Source organism: Crassostrea angulata, chromosome 10 (genome assembly GCF_025612915.1).
Source record: "Crassostrea angulata isolate pt1a10 chromosome 10, ASM2561291v2, whole genome shotgun sequence".
Taxonomy (NCBI): domain Eukaryota; kingdom Metazoa; phylum Mollusca; class Bivalvia; order Ostreida; family Ostreidae; genus Magallana; species Magallana angulata.
Window position 1 is genome coordinate 51,193,289 of NC_069120.1, and position 20,419 is coordinate 51,213,707.

General features: G+C 35.3%; 1 protein-coding gene across 2 annotated transcripts in view; it reads left to right on the forward strand.

Annotated features, from left to right (window-relative positions):
* The window catches only part of LOC128164628 (caskin-2-like), a 55,038-nt gene that overhangs the window by 919 nt on the left and 33,700 nt on the right, over window positions 1–20,419 (forward strand). Inside the window, exons 2-8 of one of the 2 annotated variants that reach the window (XM_052828569.1) lie at window positions 3,327–3,378; window positions 6,584–6,681; window positions 10,982–11,127; window positions 14,060–14,155; window positions 14,463–14,593; window positions 15,575–15,683; window positions 19,233–19,341. In XM_052828569.1, the coding sequence (XP_052684529.1) occupies window positions 3,327–3,378; window positions 6,584–6,681; window positions 10,982–11,127; window positions 14,060–14,155; window positions 14,463–14,593; window positions 15,575–15,683; window positions 19,233–19,341 (741 nt within the window). Of the gene's footprint in view, window positions 1–3,326; window positions 3,379–6,583; window positions 6,682–10,981; window positions 11,128–14,059; window positions 14,156–14,462; window positions 14,594–15,574; window positions 15,684–17,378; window positions 17,961–19,232; window positions 19,342–20,419 lie in introns of those variants that run through there. The other variant, XM_052828570.1, reaches the window with a different exon arrangement.

The window sequence follows — 20,419 nt, forward strand, 5'->3', positions numbered from 1 at the left end:
TATCTATAAAAATCAATTAACCCTCCGAAGAGGGACAAACATTGCTCGACAAGCTAAATTCAACACACGCAGGAGGAAGCATGCTTAAGTTGACTGGGCCGTTTGATGTTGTGAGTGTTTAAAACAACATCCCAGGGGCAGTGTCACAAGTATTTGGTGTATTGTCAGATAAAGATCTCTCACACATTTTGCAAAGACCTGTGAATCGTTCATACACAAGGGGGTTTGTTCAATTTTGTTGTTTGTTTTGAGTAGATTGAATAACACGAAAACGGAAAACCTGTTATTATATGAGTTGGACATGAAAGTCATGTGTTACTTTCGATGCTTTTGTTATATCTCTGATGTCAGATGTGTATTCTTTGTGGAGCTAAGTATTGCCTTATCCTTGATAAGATAATTAACAGGTTCTATAAGGAGAGTCAATTTACATGCATGAACTTACATTTTATGTTGGTTAATTTACTTATCTCCAGTCAGATAGATTAGTGTTTATAAGATTCAATATACACTGAAGTGTAGCTCTGCCAAAAATTGTGAGCATATCAAAGCGGACAATTAGTATTCACAAAAATCAGGGACATTCCAGAATTAAGATAGGAGATGTGAGGGCACACCTCTTGACTCAATTTTAACGTGTAAAGGGAGGAGGTCAGTCTTTTATTTCTGAAGTGTCGAGTGTAATTTGAATGATGAGAATTTTTGCTGTGGTTGCTTTCCCAATTTCTGGTGAGTTAATGAGCATTATCCTCTGTTGTTCTTCCCTCCAAACCTTTGATATCCCTTTCCAAGTATTTATTTTTATTATGCTATCTCTTGGCGGAAAGGCTGTCGAGAGACAGGGATCTTCATTGCTTAATTGTTCAAATGTTGGCAAGTTCTTCCCAAGTACCTCACTCTAGATTAGAAGTCTGCAGCTATATTAGTCACCAGTACATACAGAACATGAAAGGGACTTGGCCAGTCCAACATAAACATAGGTGATTAGTCCCGTGATTTATATCTGTGCATATTCCCCTTCCTCATTACATGACAGAGGGCCAGGCCAGGCAGGTAACAAATTAGTATGTCCTGACAATGACCAGTTAATGTGGAGCAGCCTTCTCAGAGAAGGTCCCCACTGTCAGGGTTGTGAGGAGTAACAGGGCTTTTATCTGTTTATTGGTAAATAAATGACCAGACCGGAATAAAAAACACACCTCAATTCAGACAGATAATGTGCTAAAAATAAACAAGCCATGAAAATATCCTGAGAGCTATTTAAATGTTTTCCTACCAATTTGCTCATGTATGGACTGTGAAAACGCCATGGGCCGTACTTGACCCTGGTCGTTGTTTATGCATGATTTCATAGATCAAACCAGTCAAGGGTAGATTGTGGGCCTGCGAGGCTGGGTGGAAAGATCTGGGGGAGATTAATTTGTTCTGTGATAAAAGAACCCCCAGACCCAACGAAATAGTTTATCCACTAAAGACAAGTGCCCCTCAACAAAAATGTGTTCTGCTTGATGGATGGAGAGATGGATGTTGTTTAGGCAATTTGCAGTCACTAATTAGAGAACTGTTAATTAATCTTATGTTTACTGTGACTTAAGAGATTTGCAGAAACCAGACTGTAAGATTTATGAACTCAATAGCAGATTAAAAACCCATGTTGGCAACACTGCAAGAGCTGCAGTCTTACAATTGTTTTGGCAAAACTCTCAGCTTAGTTGTATACACAAAGTTTAATTATTAAACACAGGTGTGAGAAAGACTGACAGTTACATTCAAATTGATTTAATGTATGTTTTTAATCTTTTAAGAAGTTTGAACAGTAGCCATAATACATAAGAGTTGTAGTATACTGCTATTGATTCAAAAGAATGGATGGAAAATATATTTCCATATCAAATTAACATGCACCCAGCTAAATTTACTTTATCTGAAAATATGATAATTAAATGTATATAGAAATTTTGAACAGCCTTCAAGTTTTAATAACTGAGCAACAGACCTCGTACATGCATGGTGTATTCTTATGTAGATGATTTTCTCATGTTCTCCAGTTTACTATTGTGTCTGGAGACAGATCAATGTCGGTGACTAGATATGAACATAGAGGCTCTTTTTTCCTGGGTTCACTGTGACCCTCCTTAATCTATTTCATGTCTATAGTGGCCGACAGATTGACAGCACAATATTGAATATTATATATTATGGAAAGCCATATGCATGAAGTATAATAATTTGATCAAATCGAGTGAGAATTATCTATAACAGATCAGATAAATATGAGTGATGTAATTCATTGTTATTCTCCTAGGATCTCCATGAGCCTCCTAACTGCATGAGTTTCATATAAACAGATGTTCATAAGAAGTATAATATGCATTAATTCATTTGTGCAGCAGTGTGGTTTTTTATTCAGTATAAATTAAAGTTTGTGTCATCAATTTTGAAATTCACACAGATCAAGAATTGAACGAATCAATTTATAATAGAATTGAAATAATAAAAGATATATCTGAACAATGTTATATATTTATACATGAGAACTTGATATATCACATTGTGGTTTTTGATAAGTGTATTAACCTAGCCCAATAATTTTATGTAGAAATGTCTGAGCACCTGTGCATTCACAAATAACAGACTGTGGATGTTATTTTAACGGTTCATGTTCCAAGGTGTGGAATGACCTTATCAGTCTATCAGAAATCATTAATTACAGTCTTAATTAGACATGCACAAATAACTACCTGAGAGCTGAAGATTTAGCGGTCAATATACCTGTCGCAATCCGTGTGTGTCATACCTGAACTGTTTCACCTGTGCTGCATTTGCACAGCACACAGGACCTGTTCTTTGTTTTTGGTTAAGCTTTGTTAATTAGTGTTTATTGATAGTGACTAGGTAAAGGCCCAGAATATCTCCTCCTTTGATCAGAAGAATGTGTGCATTAAACAATAAACCTTAATTTCTTTGAAGTCAAAGAAATTGTTAAACTTGAAAGAGCTGAACTTTGAATTTTTCATTACTTAAAACTTTTGAAAACAATAAAACTATGCCATGTATATGAAGTTAATTTGTATTCATGCTTGAAAAGTCAATTTTATATCCAAAACATTTTATAATGCAATGCTTGTATATGTCTCAGTCTGTAAATATCATCATGATATTAAATGTGATATTTCTTGTCAAATTATCATTTTGAAAATGATATTAGTAGTTGTGTATGATCATGATAAAACATTAGTTTCTCACTCCAAATCACTAGTAAAGTCCTTTTCACTAGTAAATATCCTTTTAAAGTGATGGTAAACTTTGACTTTTCTGTTTTTCAGAGCTGATAGGAGGCAGTAAGAGACTGAACATTAATTACCAGGATGGAGATGGGTGAGTGACCGTCCCCAACGAGTCATCTATACAGTGGTACAAAATGAGAGATGGGAGGAACATTATATCAGTCTTTACAATAACAGTACACTTGTTATAGAAGTACTAAAGGATACATGTTAGAGACACAAAATTTCCTTTAAATTTATTTTGTGACAGTCGCTATTCCTAAATGGAGACTTTTGAAATTTCTAAAGTTTGAGATGCATGCAGCTATTGAAATACGTAACATTACATGATAGGTGTATATATAGCCCCTCTCCTGCTACAGTCTCTGCGGTCACTGAGTGACTCTAGCCTACGTTGTGTGTGTGTGTGTGTGGGGGAGGGGGGGGGTTGTACAGTCTGTAATACAAACTTGGCACTGTCTGACTGTTGTAAGCATTGGACTACTTGATACACAGTCTAATACTTTTCGTCCCTTATTTAACACAAATCTTAATAATTTTGTTATTACAGAGCTTGTATCTACTATCTAGCATGGTATCTTACTGCACTTGATTTCCTTAGGATTGATTTGATAGTACATGCAAGTTTCTTAAAACGTTGACCAAGAATGAATATGATGAGATCTTTATAGTACGGTTACTACGGTACTTAAAATTTAAATTTGAAAACCTTGAATTAGATGTGGACATAGAAAATTATAAATGAGTTACCGTATTTTTCGGGGCATAGGCCGGTATTTTTTTTCTCCGATGAGCGAGCCCCGGCCTATCCCCCGGGATCGGCTATTCTTAGACTCAAAGTTAAAAAAATTTAACAGTAAAATATAAAATCCAGTTTTTTTCTGTTGTACTGTTGTAGCAGTTTATTATGAGGGTTGGTTTTTTTTTCATCCGTTTGAACTATTGTTCGATAGTTGTCCCGTTGATAATTTTTGTAATGACATCGTGAGTAATAAAATGTACAGTACTGTACGAGGTATTTCTTTACAATCCCAATCAAAAGAATTTTTTCCCACGTTCGTGTATGAACCCTGGAAACTATTATTGCGTAGTAAAAAAGAAAACGAAACCAGGTAGAATGTAATATGACGGAATTTTTGTGAATTCTTCATTTCTGCGTTCCTGGGAATCACTGGTCTTGGGTGGAGAATAAATCAAATGCTTTGTGTTTTTACAATTAATTTTCTGTTGGATGAAATAACGGTATTCTGGTGTCGTGTGTATATACAAAGGTGTGAAACCCGGGACTAAACCACAGCCTGGGGGCACGTAGCCTAGTGTACACCGTTACACTTCATTGCATTAACTGTGTTTTTAACATTACAACTTCTCTGCATAACGGCAGTCACTATTTAATTAATTAATGGAAAGAACACAAATTAAATATTTTATGTTTGGTATTTCGTTTTCTCATTCATAGCGATTACGGGGGATAACTCTATTTGAATTTGAAACCACGTATTGAGCTAATGGACGCCATACCCCGTATTTATCTTGATTAAATGAGATTTAGCAATAAGGTATTAATAAAATAAAAATGGTTTGGTAAAATATTATACTTAGTTCTACCAGACAAAACCACGGAGGTTGGTGTTGCAATTAAATTTACAATATGTAAAATTACGATACATATAAAGATACACCGATGAAAACGGAAGAGACCAAACAGCCACAAAACACAGATTGATTTTTAAAAATTGCTTAAAATATATATGTTAAGCAAATTTAATAACTTTAATTACTCTTTTGACTTTCTACATCGATATTCTGAAAGTACATACTTAATACGATGACTTCCTTAATAAGCGGTCATACTTTCACTATAGTAATCATCGATTGAAAATCGGCTTATCTCCCAATTCAGCTAGTCTAAGGATTTTTCTTGAATTTTGTCTGAAAATTAGCAATTCGGCCTATGCCCCACATTGACATATGCCCCGAAAAATACGGTAGATGTTTTTTGCAATTCTGTCAGATTTTTTGAAAATCATTGTGGTAAGTGTCATATTTCAAGAAGTTGCATCTAGTATTGATATAATATGGTTCATGTTTGAAGACTCTCCTCTGGGCATTGTTTAAAATCTGCCACATACTCTGTTGATGAACAGATAAAGTTCTCAATGGTGTAAATTTGTGTGGTTTCTATCGTCCCTCAGTACACTGAACATTAATCACAGATTATGACAGATTTTATCAAAAGGTGTCATCACATCGTCAAAAATGATAAAATTCCCGTACCTGTTAATGGATGAATGTACTGATTTTGTTCATAGTTCAAATGGTTTAATAGGTACATATTTATACATGTACATATTTTCTCACCTTCATACCCACTCAATTTGAGTCATCATTAAAATTAGTTGGTTTTTTGTCATGTAGACCCATTCGTTGTTTCAAAGGTTTTTGATACACCATTGCTGCCTTTCTATTACTAAGCAATATACTTTCTATTACCCGGTAATACCGATAATTGTTAAATTTGCAGGTTTTTCAGTGAATTTATGGTAGGTTTCCTAGGGATTCCTCTTCAGTGCAAGAGTAATGTGGCCTACTCTCCAGATAAAATCAGCATTGATTGATTTGTCTAAAGATTGGTGCAAGAGAAATTCTGCAGAATATAATGGCATATCATTAATAGTCCAAAATTTCAGTCTCAGAGAAACTAAAGATCTTATAAGACAGAGGTGAAGAGGTCACAAAACATGGTATTGATGGAAGAGGCTGACAATAATGTCAGATAGTCTTAGATACCAAAGCAAGGCGGACCAAAATTAGTCCCCAGATTAAGAATCAATAAGCCGCAAAAATCCCATGAATAGCTAACAACTAGTTGACCGTTGGTGTTACCAGTGGATCAGCTGCTGTGTAACACATACAGGATGTAAAAATCTGGCAGAAATTAGTCCTGATGCCCAGAAAACTCAATAAAGGACCCTCTTACTGCTGTGTGTACTTTTTTAGTTTTCTATGTCATAACTCTCTAAATAACTTGGTAATTTGGTAATTGATCAGTTAATGACTATAAAAAGAAACCTGATCATGTTCGTCCTTGTAAAATATAATTAAAGTATCGTAAACAACATGTTTTCTCGAATTGCCCACCCCCCCCCCCCCCAATCCCCTGATCCCCTCCTTCAACATACAGTATTCATATAGATACATGTATTATACGTCAGTAATTCTCATATAAAGTATGATTATACAAATAGAGATGCATGAATGGTTTATGATGAAATAAAATATTTTTGTTGTTTTAGAATGTCAGCTTTGCATCAAGCCTCTTTGATGGGAAACCTTGAGATGATGCAGATGTTACTGGAGTGTCATGCTGATGTCAGTATCCATGACAACAAAGGTAAGACATCAACACCTTGTTGACCAATGACAATTTCGTGACATCAGTATAAACCCCCACGCACTCTATTGTATTTTTTGTGCCAGATGGTGACTGCTCCTGAATGGAGAAAAATATGTGATTTTTAAAAAAGATAAGCCCAAGAAAGGATTTGAACTGGTACCGTATTCATGACTGGATGATGCAATTTCTGTAAATGATTTATAAATATGGCTGTTGCATAGAAACACAAGCACATTTTGTTGTGTGCATAGTTTGGAAAGTAATGAAAACCTCTTCAGAAGAATAGACAAGAGTTTCATCAATCTCTCTAAAGCTCTACTTGTTTATAATTGAAAGCAACATAAATACGGAAAAGAGATTTGTTGATGAAGATAGTCTAAACGATTAATGGTTTAAAAACAGATGCTGCTGCTTTGTAATAACAATTAAAGACAGGCACTAAGATTAACCAGTGAAACCCTCAATGATAAGATTCACAGTCGACTGACATTGCAAGGGGTAAAACTGAAAACTAGATGGCAGAAAACGAACTCGTCAGTGCCACACAGGCGGTAAAACACAAAGTGAGAGCAAAAATCACTCAAGAGTTGTGTACATTGTCTGGTGATTATCCCTACTAAAAGAGAATCCCAGAGGTGAAGTGAAGAGAAAATACCGAAACACCCTGCAAAAAACTGAAGAAACCCAGGAAAGAAAAAGAAATTATGAAGCTACCTGGTGCCAGAAAATGGGGGCTGAATAGTAATGAGGAAAGTTATGCACATAATGACAATGGGGTTGGTTCTTTTGAATCTTCCATGTTTATGAGCAGTAAAAGAGGGTGTAAGGAATCCAGAAGTACATTGCCAACCAAATCCCAAACTGATCGAGGGTTGTTTGGTTCATTAGAGATTGTGTAAAAGATTCCAGGGACACAGGTTTTAAAGTCCTCTATCCTTTTTTAATTTGAATGAAAAGAAATTGAAGGCTTTTTTTTTTCTCAAGGTTAGAGAGATATAAACTGACTGTGGTGGGTAGAGGGGATTGAACATTACATAATGGGATTTTAAAGCAGTAAACTTGTCATTGTAGAGTGTGGTGGGATTCTATTCAGTGTAAAGAATGTAAACAGTTGCTTGGACCATTATGAAAATCTACCAATTTATTCTCTACTTTCATTTTGTTTAGAAATATTTGATTTCAATACCAGCCCTTTTTACGACATTCTTTGATAATTAAACAACCTGTTGTTTCTTGCCACTTTTTAAATGTTTAACTCTGTAAAGAATGAAGGGATTGCATGGATAGAGACGTAGAAATGTCCACAGCAGTGAAAACTAAGAATAAACAGAAAAGTAGGTTGGGTTACCACTTCATGTTTTAACATCTAGGTTCAAATTGAATTCTTGCAGCCCATACCTGGGCATAAAATTTGGAATTTTACTTTATTGGGAGCTGCAGTGTTCAGGAGAGACCATGGTTTAATAGTACCTTGTCATGATTTGCCAAAATAAGACTTTTTACCCCTTTTTAAGAGGGTTAATATATCGGGTCGGCAGAATCACAGGAATGTGGGCCTTTTTGTTCGGAACAATGATTGAATAATATCGATTGATGTGTCCACATTTTTTGTCATTGGTTAGCAGAGATAAAGATGTCCAGGGTCAGTGGTTGTGTCGCAAAGTTAAAGACACTGAATATCTGCCGATGTTATCTCATTAGTAAAGCCTGTTCAGAGCTGGCAACACAGCTATTTTGTCAATATACAAAGCATAATATTGGTATTTCCTTTAAGAAAAATTATTTTGAAGGGTATTTATTCGTTTTCCTTAAAAAAGGAATTCCATGTTAACTAGTGCACAATAGTAAAATATTGTGATGTTTATCATTCATATACATATAGTACACATGCAAATTATAATTGAATTTTTACAATATGAATGTGAACCATGTTTACAAGAATTGTAAGACATAAAATAAAGGTCATGAAACAACAGTATTGCAAAGTCCTGGATGACTATAATTCATAAATGTAAAATGAAGATGGAGAAGAAATATGAGCATGTATTGTAAATTCCGCAATGAATGGAATTCCTCTCTTATTTTGTGTTGATTAGAGCACTATGTGCTGCATTGGTGTCTTTGTTGTGGGACTTGTTCAGAGCACACCTCTTACAGTGACCCTCTAATCCCTCCCATAGAAATCCGCACAGATCTTCTTACACTGGAGAAAGGAATCCGGGAAATATGACCGGACTTGACAAGAATCACAAAGCATGGATAGTTTGTACTTCGAGTATTAATGTGAGAAAGAAAAAGGATCAACCCAGCTTAGTTCAAGCTTAAATATAGCGCTGATTCAATAAAAAATACAGAAAAAAGTCACAGAATTTCAGTGTTGCTGAACTCGCATTGCTAGTTACCATATATCCTTGACATGCAGTGTCAATGTCAAATAATGAACAAAAAACATGAGATTTTTTGCTTCTTACTAAATAATCATGGTATGGAGTGTTGGAAGGGATGAACTAAACATGAGATCTGTTGGTATAGAAATTGACAGTTTTGATGCAATGAAACGTCTTTAGGTGGAAACGTCTTAAAAATTAATTACATTTACATTTAGGAAAATGCAATCTGACATGTGGAGAGTTTTTGTACAGAAATTATGGGACATTTGTTTGATTTCGTTTACAGAGGTCGTGTTTGTACATTTACACTTCAGGCATAAGAAAATAAAACTGAATGTTCACATGAGTCACACTGGATGATTTTACCATGTTGTTCTAAAAAAGCTTTTAGCATTCAGATTTTCTTTTTTCCCTACCGACCAAGTGCTTCAGACTAGGGACATTAAAAATAAACATAAATATTACTGCCTACGACAGTGTTTGGATTACTCTATAGGCGACTTCTATATAGACTAAAGTACAGGCAAAACAGGGCTGGAAGTTGTCACAGATCATTTCATGGGAAAATCAAGACTACAAACAGTTCACCTGAACTCTATTTTGTACTCAGTCCTATGTACAATTACATGTTACACCTGTGCATTATGTGCAAATATGTATTAAGTTTAGCCCATAATTTTCATTTATTAATTATGTTAAAATTTCAAACTTGTTATTTCCAAGGACCTATGCCTCTACATGATGTTCATAGAAATCTGACTAATTTATATTCATCACTGTTTATTGAGATTTTGGCAATCAAAATATTTATCCAAGTAAACACTTGATTGAAGCAGATTTTTTTTTGGTAATGTCACTTGCTATTGTCCGGTGACACGCTAAGCCCACTTAGAATTCCTATCAGCTTTAGTGTGGTCGTTCTGTGAAGTATTGGCAGGAGCCAGGTCTAGAGGTGTGTCCGTGATCCCCCGTGTTGTAGATACCACTCAGCGTAGTGGACAGCCAGTACACGTATTGAGTATAAACCTGGTAAAACAAAGATTAAGTGTGTGTATTAACAGATTACCTGCTGGGATTAGCCAGCTACTAGTCCTGATTAATGCCAGGTATTTTGTCCTTACGTGACCAGTCAATTCAGGTCTTGTAGAGAAAATTATCAGACAAAAACTCTGCCATATACGGTACTACAGGCTATTTGTTTGACACTGGAATTTATAACAATGAAAACAATTATTGTTAATGTATGAAACAATATTTAGTGTTAATTGATTTTTCAATACTTGATATAGCCTATGTATAGATCTAATTTATAGCATTTCAGAATATATATTCATATCATTGAGACTTTCAGTTAGATCTTTTATATTCATACACATATATAAATAAATGACAAACAATACACATTTTATTTAACAGTAGCTGTTTTTCACCATAGGTATTCAAGTTCAATAGAATACAAAGACAAATGTTATAGCGTTTTGACAAGTAACACTATGAAACTCAACAAGATCTCAGTAGGTTGCCCAGTCCCCCACAGTCAGTTGGATATATTTATATATATATATACAGTTAAAGACGTTACTGCAAGAACACTTAAAATGAATTCTCACTGTTAGTGAAGTCAGTGTCATTCAGCCTGGTCATTAGAAGTGAAAACATATATCAGATATAATGATATGTGTTTATACAGCAAATCAAGATATTTAGTCCCAAGTACATGACCATATTTTCCTGTTTGATGTCATATATACAACATACAGCACCATGACTCCTCTATGTAGGGATGCTGGTCCTGCCCTACGCCGCCTGGCACAATACAATAAGTGTGTTTTACTGTACTATGACTTTTATATACATAGACTCTCTAAAGGAATATATGATATATATACAATGCTTACTGTCTGTAGGGATGCTGGCGCTTCACTACGCCGCCTGGCAGGGCATGTCTGACCCGGTTCACACCCTGCTACAGTGGAAGTCCCCAGTCAACGAGGTCTCCCAGGACGGGAATACCCCCCTACACCTCGCCTGTCAGCATGGACACTTTGATGTGGTAAGTAGGAAGGGAGGGAGAGAGAGAGAGACAGAGAGAGAGACAGACAGACAGACACAGACAAACAGACAGACAAACAGACAAGGAAAAACAGAGAGGGAGGGGGGATGGACAGTCAGACAGATTTTTTTATTTCAAGTGGTGTGTTATAAGAGAATCTAGCTGTGTCCTTCATGTACAAAATGATTGATTATAAATACTTTGCACTTTAATCCCTGGCAGTTATTGAACTTTGTGTGCACTGTTAGAAAGGTCAGGGGTAATAACAAAAGGAAAGGAAAACAAAATTGCATACATGCAGAGGACGAACGTTGTTAAGTTTTGATTTGTTGCACACAAGAATTATAATCTGAGGTCAACCTGCCTATTACGTTGGCATGTTATAAATATGTTAAGAAAAGATTTTGATTATTTTTTATTGAATGATTATTTACATGATATATACTGTGGAATCATTAAAATTCGTGGGGGTCATTTTTCGTGGATGACTTATATTTTCCAGGTTCGTGGGAACGTAATTTCGTGTATTCTATTACACCTATAAAGGCAGTTGTGACTTTAAACCCCAAATTTATTAAATCGTTGAGGATGTAAATTCGTGGGTGAGAGGTACCCACGAATTCCACGAAAATTGAGCCGCCACGAAATCTAATGATTCCACAGTAATTGGAATTCTTTCAGATACTTTGTGTAATATCATTTAGTGAATGAAAAAGATAGATTAAGATCACTGTTCAGTAAGTTTGGGTCATTCATGGCCATTGTTAATGTATGGTATTAAAGTAGGTCCAAGAAAGGCAGCCCATAATAAATATTTGTTCATAGGGCTTTCACATATACCACGTGAGAGAAAAAGGGGAGTGGGTGTAAATTATTAAAAGCTATTTCTGGTTATTAAATTGAAAGACGTACCATTCAAACCTGTAAAGTACAACAAGAATTTAATCTTTCTCAAATCCATTTGGAGAATCAATTTAAAATAGCGGCAAAAGATAAGGAAATGATTGATATAGTGCTATTCTGTGACTTGGATTGGGGAGGTATCTGAAAGAACATCAAACTGAGCAGTCTGAGTGTGGAGTGACCCTCGCAACATAAGTCATATTTACAAGTCATAACAGAAATGGAAATGTATTTGCTTTGAAGCTTAACAATTCTTAGTGTCTGTGTTAGACATTGCCAACAAAAACTTTTCACATGGCGATACACCCTTCAAGTTTTCAATGCATGGGATTTCAATAGGATCACAAAAATGATGATACAAACGTCTCGAGTCCTCGATACACACAGATCCACAGAAAGGGAAAATTCTTGGTCCCGGTTTTCCTATGTGACCCTATGTCATTCTTTTAAAAGATATTTCAATCAGTCTTTTGTTACTTCGATACTCGATAAGCTCTAGGTCTATTTACAGCTGTTCTAGACCTTTTATATATACATAGGACATGTAAATATTACCTTTTGGAGAGAAATTGTATGTACTACTGCTTGAAATATTTAGAAATAACAGGATTTTGCATTATTTTGTCACTTAAATATACTACAAATTTTGTGAAGGTGTTTTTTATACAGTGAGTCTTGCAATAAATTGGGGTATTTTTTTACATAATATTATACTTTTGACATAAGGGCCATATTGTCAACAATTTATTTATGACACTGGGTCACACCAAAACATAAAATTAAAATTCACAAAGCGTTATTTCTTCTTCATGAGTATTATGTTGTTTTAGTTAATGAAAGCAGAAAAATACCCCATTAATCTGCAGACAAAATTCTAAATTTTTTATGTGAAACCTTTCTTTTTCCCATACTTTATGATAGGATATCAAATTTTGTATTAAAGATTGGTAGCAAGGCTAAGGTGCCCTCAATCAATTTTCCTGCCATGGAATGAACTTGCACGACAGCCTTTTTGCTTGTTTCTGCTCTTTTCCTGTGTGTGGGTGCCAGCCGGTGGAGCGACTTTGTGGTAATACAGGAAAGACCTATTATGTCATCATGACACTCCGAGTGTAGAGACACTAAATTTAGGCCCGCGTCTTCTGGCATTGTTAGAGCTGGCTGGGGGAGTGGAGACCAGACCCCATACAGACTCCACCTTTGTTCTCCTCCCTACAGCAGATTGTGTCAGAGATAACCAAGAAATCAAAACATTACTAAATCATTCCAACTGAGAAGATTATAATTATAAAAATCAGCAAAGTGTGTGTCCTCAGTGCTTGTAAAAAATAAAAGCAAGATACTTAAACATTGAATTGATATGCTAAAACAATTCAATTGTAAAATTGTTGTTAAATGCAGTCGAGAAACATTGCAACATTTCTCCCTGTACCAGAGGATCATGTTTAACATTGGTAGACTTGCCACCCATTATTACTCGTCGTCTATTCAACCGTATTCTAAACTGTACTAGGCACCCACACAATGCGAGTTTAGTCGGTGCTAAATCAGCATAAAAAACCCTGTCAATGTTTTTGTTTTGTTACAGAATAAAAATTATTATTCTAACGATTTAGGTAAGTTAGAGACTGTTGACCCAGTTTGTGTACCTGAGCGAGCACAGGTATGCGGAGACAATAACCAGGTGTGTAATCTGACGCTCCTCCCCACAAACGATGGCCTTTTGTTGCCGTGATTAAGAGAAAGAAACAGACAGATAATAACTCTGTGATTATCAGGTGTCACTCCGAGTCTCGCTCTCGGTGCAACCATCACCAGGGCTCTCTTAACTTTCATTTACTTTGCTAGTTAGCCTTAAACCCATTAGTGCACATCACAGGTGAAAAAAAGTCTTTGATAATGCAGATCAAAGAAACTGCACACTAAAAAATGGCATTGACATCTTGCTCTCCTACACAGTCCCAAGGAAGTGTTGCAGCAAATAAAACAATGGAAAGAGAGATAACTCCTGTGATCTTGTCTGTTTCAGGTCAACCTCTTACTGCTCCATAACTCGTCCCCCACCCTACAGAACAAGGACAGGAAAACTCCAATGGACCTGGCCTGTGAATTTGGTCGATACAGGGTAAGGGCAGTCTGTGCTTACACTGTCACAGTGTCTGCTTTACAAATAAACAAGTCATTGTCACTGAATGAAAGTTGTCCCCCTTTCTACACCTCTTAAGTAAACTCAGCAATCTGCACACTACATGGAGTTCCACATTTTGGCCCAATTTTCTAATTTCTGGAATAATAAAAATCATTTATGTAGTATTGTCATGGAAACAGGAACAAATTAATATCAAAGATTGTAAAAACTGCCACACAACATGTTAATTGCATTTGCATGCAGATAAAAAATCATATACAGCATTTAATTATCTGTTACATAGGTTGTTGACTTGTTGCTGAGGAGCAACCTGTGTGCTCCGTTGCTGATGGACAGTCCAGAGGACATGATGGACGAGAACAGTACGACGCCCCTTCACCTCGCTGCTAAAAACGGACATATTGAAATCATCCGGTAAATCATCATACATCAAATATGTGTACCGGTAGATGTATGGTTCATGCATTAAGCCAAAGCATTAAGAAATGCCTTTTGATTGTTATTAATTTATGTAGCTTTGTTCATGACGCCAGTACATCTCAGCGAAAAAAATTGACTTATTTAAATCATCCGGTAATTGACCATTCATCAGGCCAAGAAGTCATATAGTTACCGTACATATACAAACTCTTTATGTTTGAACTTTTACTCTCTTCTCCAAATACCGGTTCATATTTGTTCTCAGAATTTCATCTGTAATGTTCATGTATGAATTTTGAGTGTGAGTTTGTTTTTTGGAATGTAGTGTATGAGTTTTAGCGTTGAGTATAAAAGAGAGATATGCTTTAGTTCAAGTTATGCATGTTAAAAATGCTTTTGGATTTTTATGAATCAGTTTTTATGAACAGATAAAGTATAAATACCTGTACTCTATGGCTTGGTTAAGTGCACAACTTTTAAAAATGATCAAGAAATAGGGGTAAAATACTGTTGATGTGAATGTTTGAAAATTACTGATAAAACATCTACGCATAAAACAGACACAAATAAGAATGGTATCGTGCAACTCGGGAAACAAATGTCCCTCATGTTTTAAAAGTTTTAAGCTTTCATTCCTTTGATAAACTTGCTAGCTTCTTAAGACACTGTGCAGATCATGTAAATTTTTGTTGAAGAAAGAGATATTTTGCTGATACAAGTGATGAAACATCAAGATTAACCTTGTGAAAGCAAACAGCTTAATGCAAAGTGTTACTGGACAGAAATGTTTTAAAAGGTTTCAAATGAACCATAAAAAACTGTAAAATATAAAGAATACCAGAACGGTTAATTTCCAATCACCTTAATATTGAATGCTACACTCACTGATATAGAAGGACACTTATAAGTAAATTATTTTGCTTTATATGAAATAAATATTTGTTTGTGTCTGTAACCTCCTTCATTACATTGCAGACTGTTGCTACAAGCAGGAGTCAACATCAATCGCAGTACCCTGAAAGGAACCTCTCTCCATGAGGCCGCACTGTGTGGGAAAATTGAGGTTGTCCGCCTTCTTCTTGATGTAAGTAGACTATGCAGTCCTGTTTTATGAAGCATGCATGGATCAAAAAAATTTATCCAGGGAGGCCGGCCGGGTCTGAGGCATATTGTTGATAATTTTACTATGTGAATATAAGAAATTTGAATTTTCAAGGGGGTAGGGGAATCCTGACCCCCATGACCCCTCTCTAGATATGGGCATGGGAAGAATAGTGGTTCAAAAGTGAATTTGCTAGCTAAGGGATTTAACTTAGGTGCTAAGGGAGTTAATCAGGTGCAAAGAAAGTTAACTCAGATTTCTTTGTAAAGGATCCCATTAATGAATTGTCTTTAATTTTGCTATGCATTGGGGTTAAATGGTTCATATTCATCATATACCATTTCAAATTGACTATTTCTCCAGAAAAGGGTATGTCTTTGGAAAGGCCTTGTAGGATATCTTTTACAGGCAAAGTTGCTGTAATTGACTTTGCATGTTTGCGATTCCTTTGATGCTGTTTCCATTTCATACTAAATCAAGGTAGGTAATAATGGACCGTTATCCAAGAAAGGGGAATAACTGTAATGTTATTGAATCATTCTTTGACGTATTTCTCTGATAAATAACTCAATTTTTAAAATACTTCTGATTACTTGCATCAAAACAAACAGTGGTGTTGTTTCTGAAATGGCCATGAAAAAGATAAGCAAAGGGAATCTTATTTCTGTTGGTGAACATGTCGGAGTATCAATGAAGTAATGGTTAAAACAGTTGGAGGTCATCACTATGTCTTCATAAGAAACAGATAATAGGTTCAATACACAAACACACCCATAAAAATCCCTTAATCGCTCATTCTGAAGGTAGCCATTCAACCTTTGGTTTCATACTCCTCCCTGTAGCCAGAGGTTCATTATTTTGGAATTCATATTTTGCAAAATTGTCAAAGTCTGGATGAAAGTATAAGAGAAGTAGCACCACTTGATCAGTAATGAGTAGTGGCTACTTATGAAGCAACATCAAAAAGAAGATGTTGATCATACAGAATTGCCATTGGATGACGGTTGATATCAATAGGTATCTTTCTGTACTCTGTATATTTTTGGATTTGATGTCTTGTAGACATTTAATCAGGGGTACAGTTCCGTGTGATAAGGATGTCAGTATTGTTTGACCTTTGACCTGACCACTGTCAAGATTGCTATCTTTACTTGTCCACCTCAAAGGAAAAATAGCTCTTTTATATAGTGTAGATATGTATGTGCAAGATCTGACTGCCTTGATGTTTCTTCAAGAGTTTTATATCTACCTTTATCATGCATACAAAGTTCTGCTGCTCTTCAGACTCTTTAGAAATCAGGATCTATCTGAGAATTCCTCTGTATATTTCCTGATGGGGGTAGATAAGTCCGGGATGTGTTTTATGGGGCTGCTGGTTATTGATTTCTTTGATAGGTATTGATTTTTGTCCAATCAGAGGGCTAGCTCAGTAGGCAGGGAACCCAGGAGATGGGCAGATTGTTTGTATTACAGCGCTATGATGGGTGATAAATTCTACATCATAAACAGATCTCCCTTCTTCTACACATTTCATATTAATGATACTGGTTAAAAGAACCTGGTATTTGGATGAATCTGAGCTGAGGTAATGATAAACTTTTTACTTTCCATCACATTTCTTTACATTAGAATTTAAACTCTTGTCTCTATTCCTCTTTCAAATTGTTTGATCTGCAAATTTTATAAGAACGAAAATAAGCATCTTAGATAAGCATCTTTCAGAATAATGCATTTATAAACTGCTTAGAGGTGTTTAGGTCATCTCTGTATTGTAATGAATGGATAAAAACTACCAAGCAAATTAATACTCTATTAATGTATTCTACAAAGAACTATAGTTAATTGTGTGTAGCAAGTGGTTGCAAGGAAAAAGTAGAGTCAAGTAGCCTAACCTGACCCTAAATTTGGATACCCAGGTAGATGGGGGCACAATCACATGTGACAGTGATGACGGTATGTCAGGGGAATCTCTTTGTTGCTGTGACAAGGTATTAGTGTTGGAGGCAAATGGCCAAGAAACTCTCTCCCCTCTTTCTCTCTCTCTTGCCCAGTTATGATCAGTTGATAATGTGCCCAGTTTTCAGCATATTAATATATTCGTACTGTGTGGTAGATCTAAATTGTTAACTGGCCATTTGTTTTCTGGGAGGAGGCATTATGATGAATTATCCCAAATCACCTCGCCCAAGAATCAAGCGGTGTAAGAGTGAAAGCAATGTACGGGGTCTGACCATTGGAAATATACATGCTCTACAGAATGTAAGTAAGGGTCCAAGTTTGCCTATTTTATGTCAAGTTGGTTATCTGAGGAGATTGGTGAAGAATTCAAGGAACCTTTCATCTATTGCAATTACTTTGGATAATTGAAATGGAATTTGGCTAACTTATTTTTTGTGGGTTAAAAAAAAAGAAGGAAAATTGTGTTTTTCACTTAGTGAGCTGGATATCATGAAAGATGCACCAGGTATTTCATGTTGAAAATTTTTAATAGTTTCTTACCTGTTTTCATTATTATGAATGCTCTTTTTCATTAAGAAATAATAGGTTAATTTTTCTTATTTCATCTTGACCAGACAGAGGTACAAGTAAGCATTCAATGTGATATACTATGTGTTGTAATCCATACCACCCTTTACGTTAGTTTTTGTTTTTTCTGCATTAGAAACCTGTTAACTGCAGATCTGTAGCTGCCTGGTCTGATAAAATTTGGATGGATGACCTGAGACTTACAGTGTCACACTGTTTTCAATAAGTGGCACTGTAGCTCTCTGGTCATTTATTCATTTTTTTTTAGACCAGTGAGGTATATATATCTAAAGCTAGAAACAGGTTTCACAGACCAGTGTTTTTGTGTGGATGGCAAAGCACCTGAAAATGACACAGAGTCTACATTAATGCATCTAATAATCCATGAACAGATTAGGATGTTTAAGTTTATGTTCCCTGTTGTATTGTGTGAAGTCATAAAAATGGGAGGAAAGTAGAAATGATAGAGGTTCATCCTTTTTTCACAGAGCAGATAATGCCTGCTAGTCGCGATGTAATGTGTTTGTCTCTATGAAATTTAACGCAATAAGCTACACTCCACCCTGCAGATTCAATGGAATAGATAATGGAGAAATCTTCAGTTTTTATTTTTTTCTTTCCGTAGAGCATAACAAACATTTGAATCATAATTTGATGTCAAAGGCATTGCATAATATTTGATCGGCAAATGATTTTTTCATATTTTATTGCTTGTGGGTTGAATAATTCTGACATTAAGAAAAGGGAAATTTCAGCTCCAGTGAAAAGCTTTGATTCGCTGTTAATTTTTAGATCTGAATGCTTGTATATTTTTATTTCATTCTTTAATTTCTATTGTTAATACCACAATGTTCACATCATGATCACATTTTTTGAATTCTTCTGTTATAATATTGATCATTATACTTTCAAAAAAATTTAAAAGATTTTTGGTATGAAAGTTTTTTACCATGGTAGTATTTAAAAAGGTTACTGTAAATAATGTTTGCTGAATCTTTTTCCTAGTGTGGCATTGATGTGAACAAGGCGAATTCTTACGACCAGACTGCCCTAGACATCGTCAACTCCTACACTACCTCCAGAGCAGCCAAAGATCTCAAGCATCTACTGAAAGGTAAGTTACAGCTTATACTACTGCTTATGTTATAGCTTATTTTACAGCTTATTTCACTGCTTATTTTACAACTTACATATTGGTTGAATTGTTTGAAACATTATGTCCAATGAACTGGTCACAAAAAATCTCAATAAGGTGGTTGTCCCGCCTTGCGTGAAATATTCTATTAGACATGTTAGTCGTCAGTTACAGGTAATCAACCAATCAAATTTAGTAAAAATGTACAGTTCAAACTGAATATACAAGGTTACAATTTCTGATAGTATAGAACAAACCGAGCAACCACCTCAGTAAAGTACAGTATCCAATAGAAAAGTACTGTATTGTTTAGTACAGTATATGATACAGGATAGTACAGTATAATATAGTTTAATGCTGTTCTTAACTTTGGTACCAATGTCGTATCTAAATAATAAGACAGACCATATTGACTAAATAAATCTATATAAGATCTAAGCAAAATACAAAATATCCAATGTTTTACTGCAGGAAAAATGTGTCTATACTGGTATTTTACTGGAGTTTCACAGAATGAAAAATTGACTATTTGATAGTGATGTCATACAGTGTCAAAGACCGAGCTATGGAAAGTGTTCAATAAGTCATTGTGATGCCGTGCTTGTACTGTTTTATTTGTCAAATTTGTCGCAAGTTGAATGTCCTCCTGTTCTAGATTCAGATAAAAGATCAATTGTCATTTCTCTGGGTCTTAGTTCAAAAGGAATCCCTGCCCAATTTTATTTCAGAGATTCCTTCTATGTTTATTGCCTTCCAATTTTCCTGTGTTTGATTATTTACCTCAGTAATGTTATGCTTTTACTCCAAATTAAGTACTAGAACTTCATACACTAAACCTTTTGGATGCATTGATAGTCAGGGAGTCGTTTAGGATGAGATTGACAACACTGATAGACATTTTCTAATATTTGAAAATAAAAATTATTACCTCTGTGTTAAAAAGAAATACTTTTTGGATCTTTATTTCAAATTCTTGAGACGAAGACAGAAGGTCTGTGACATCTACAATTTTAAAAGCATAATTGCCCTCTCAGGTTGATTTTTAATTGGCAATCGG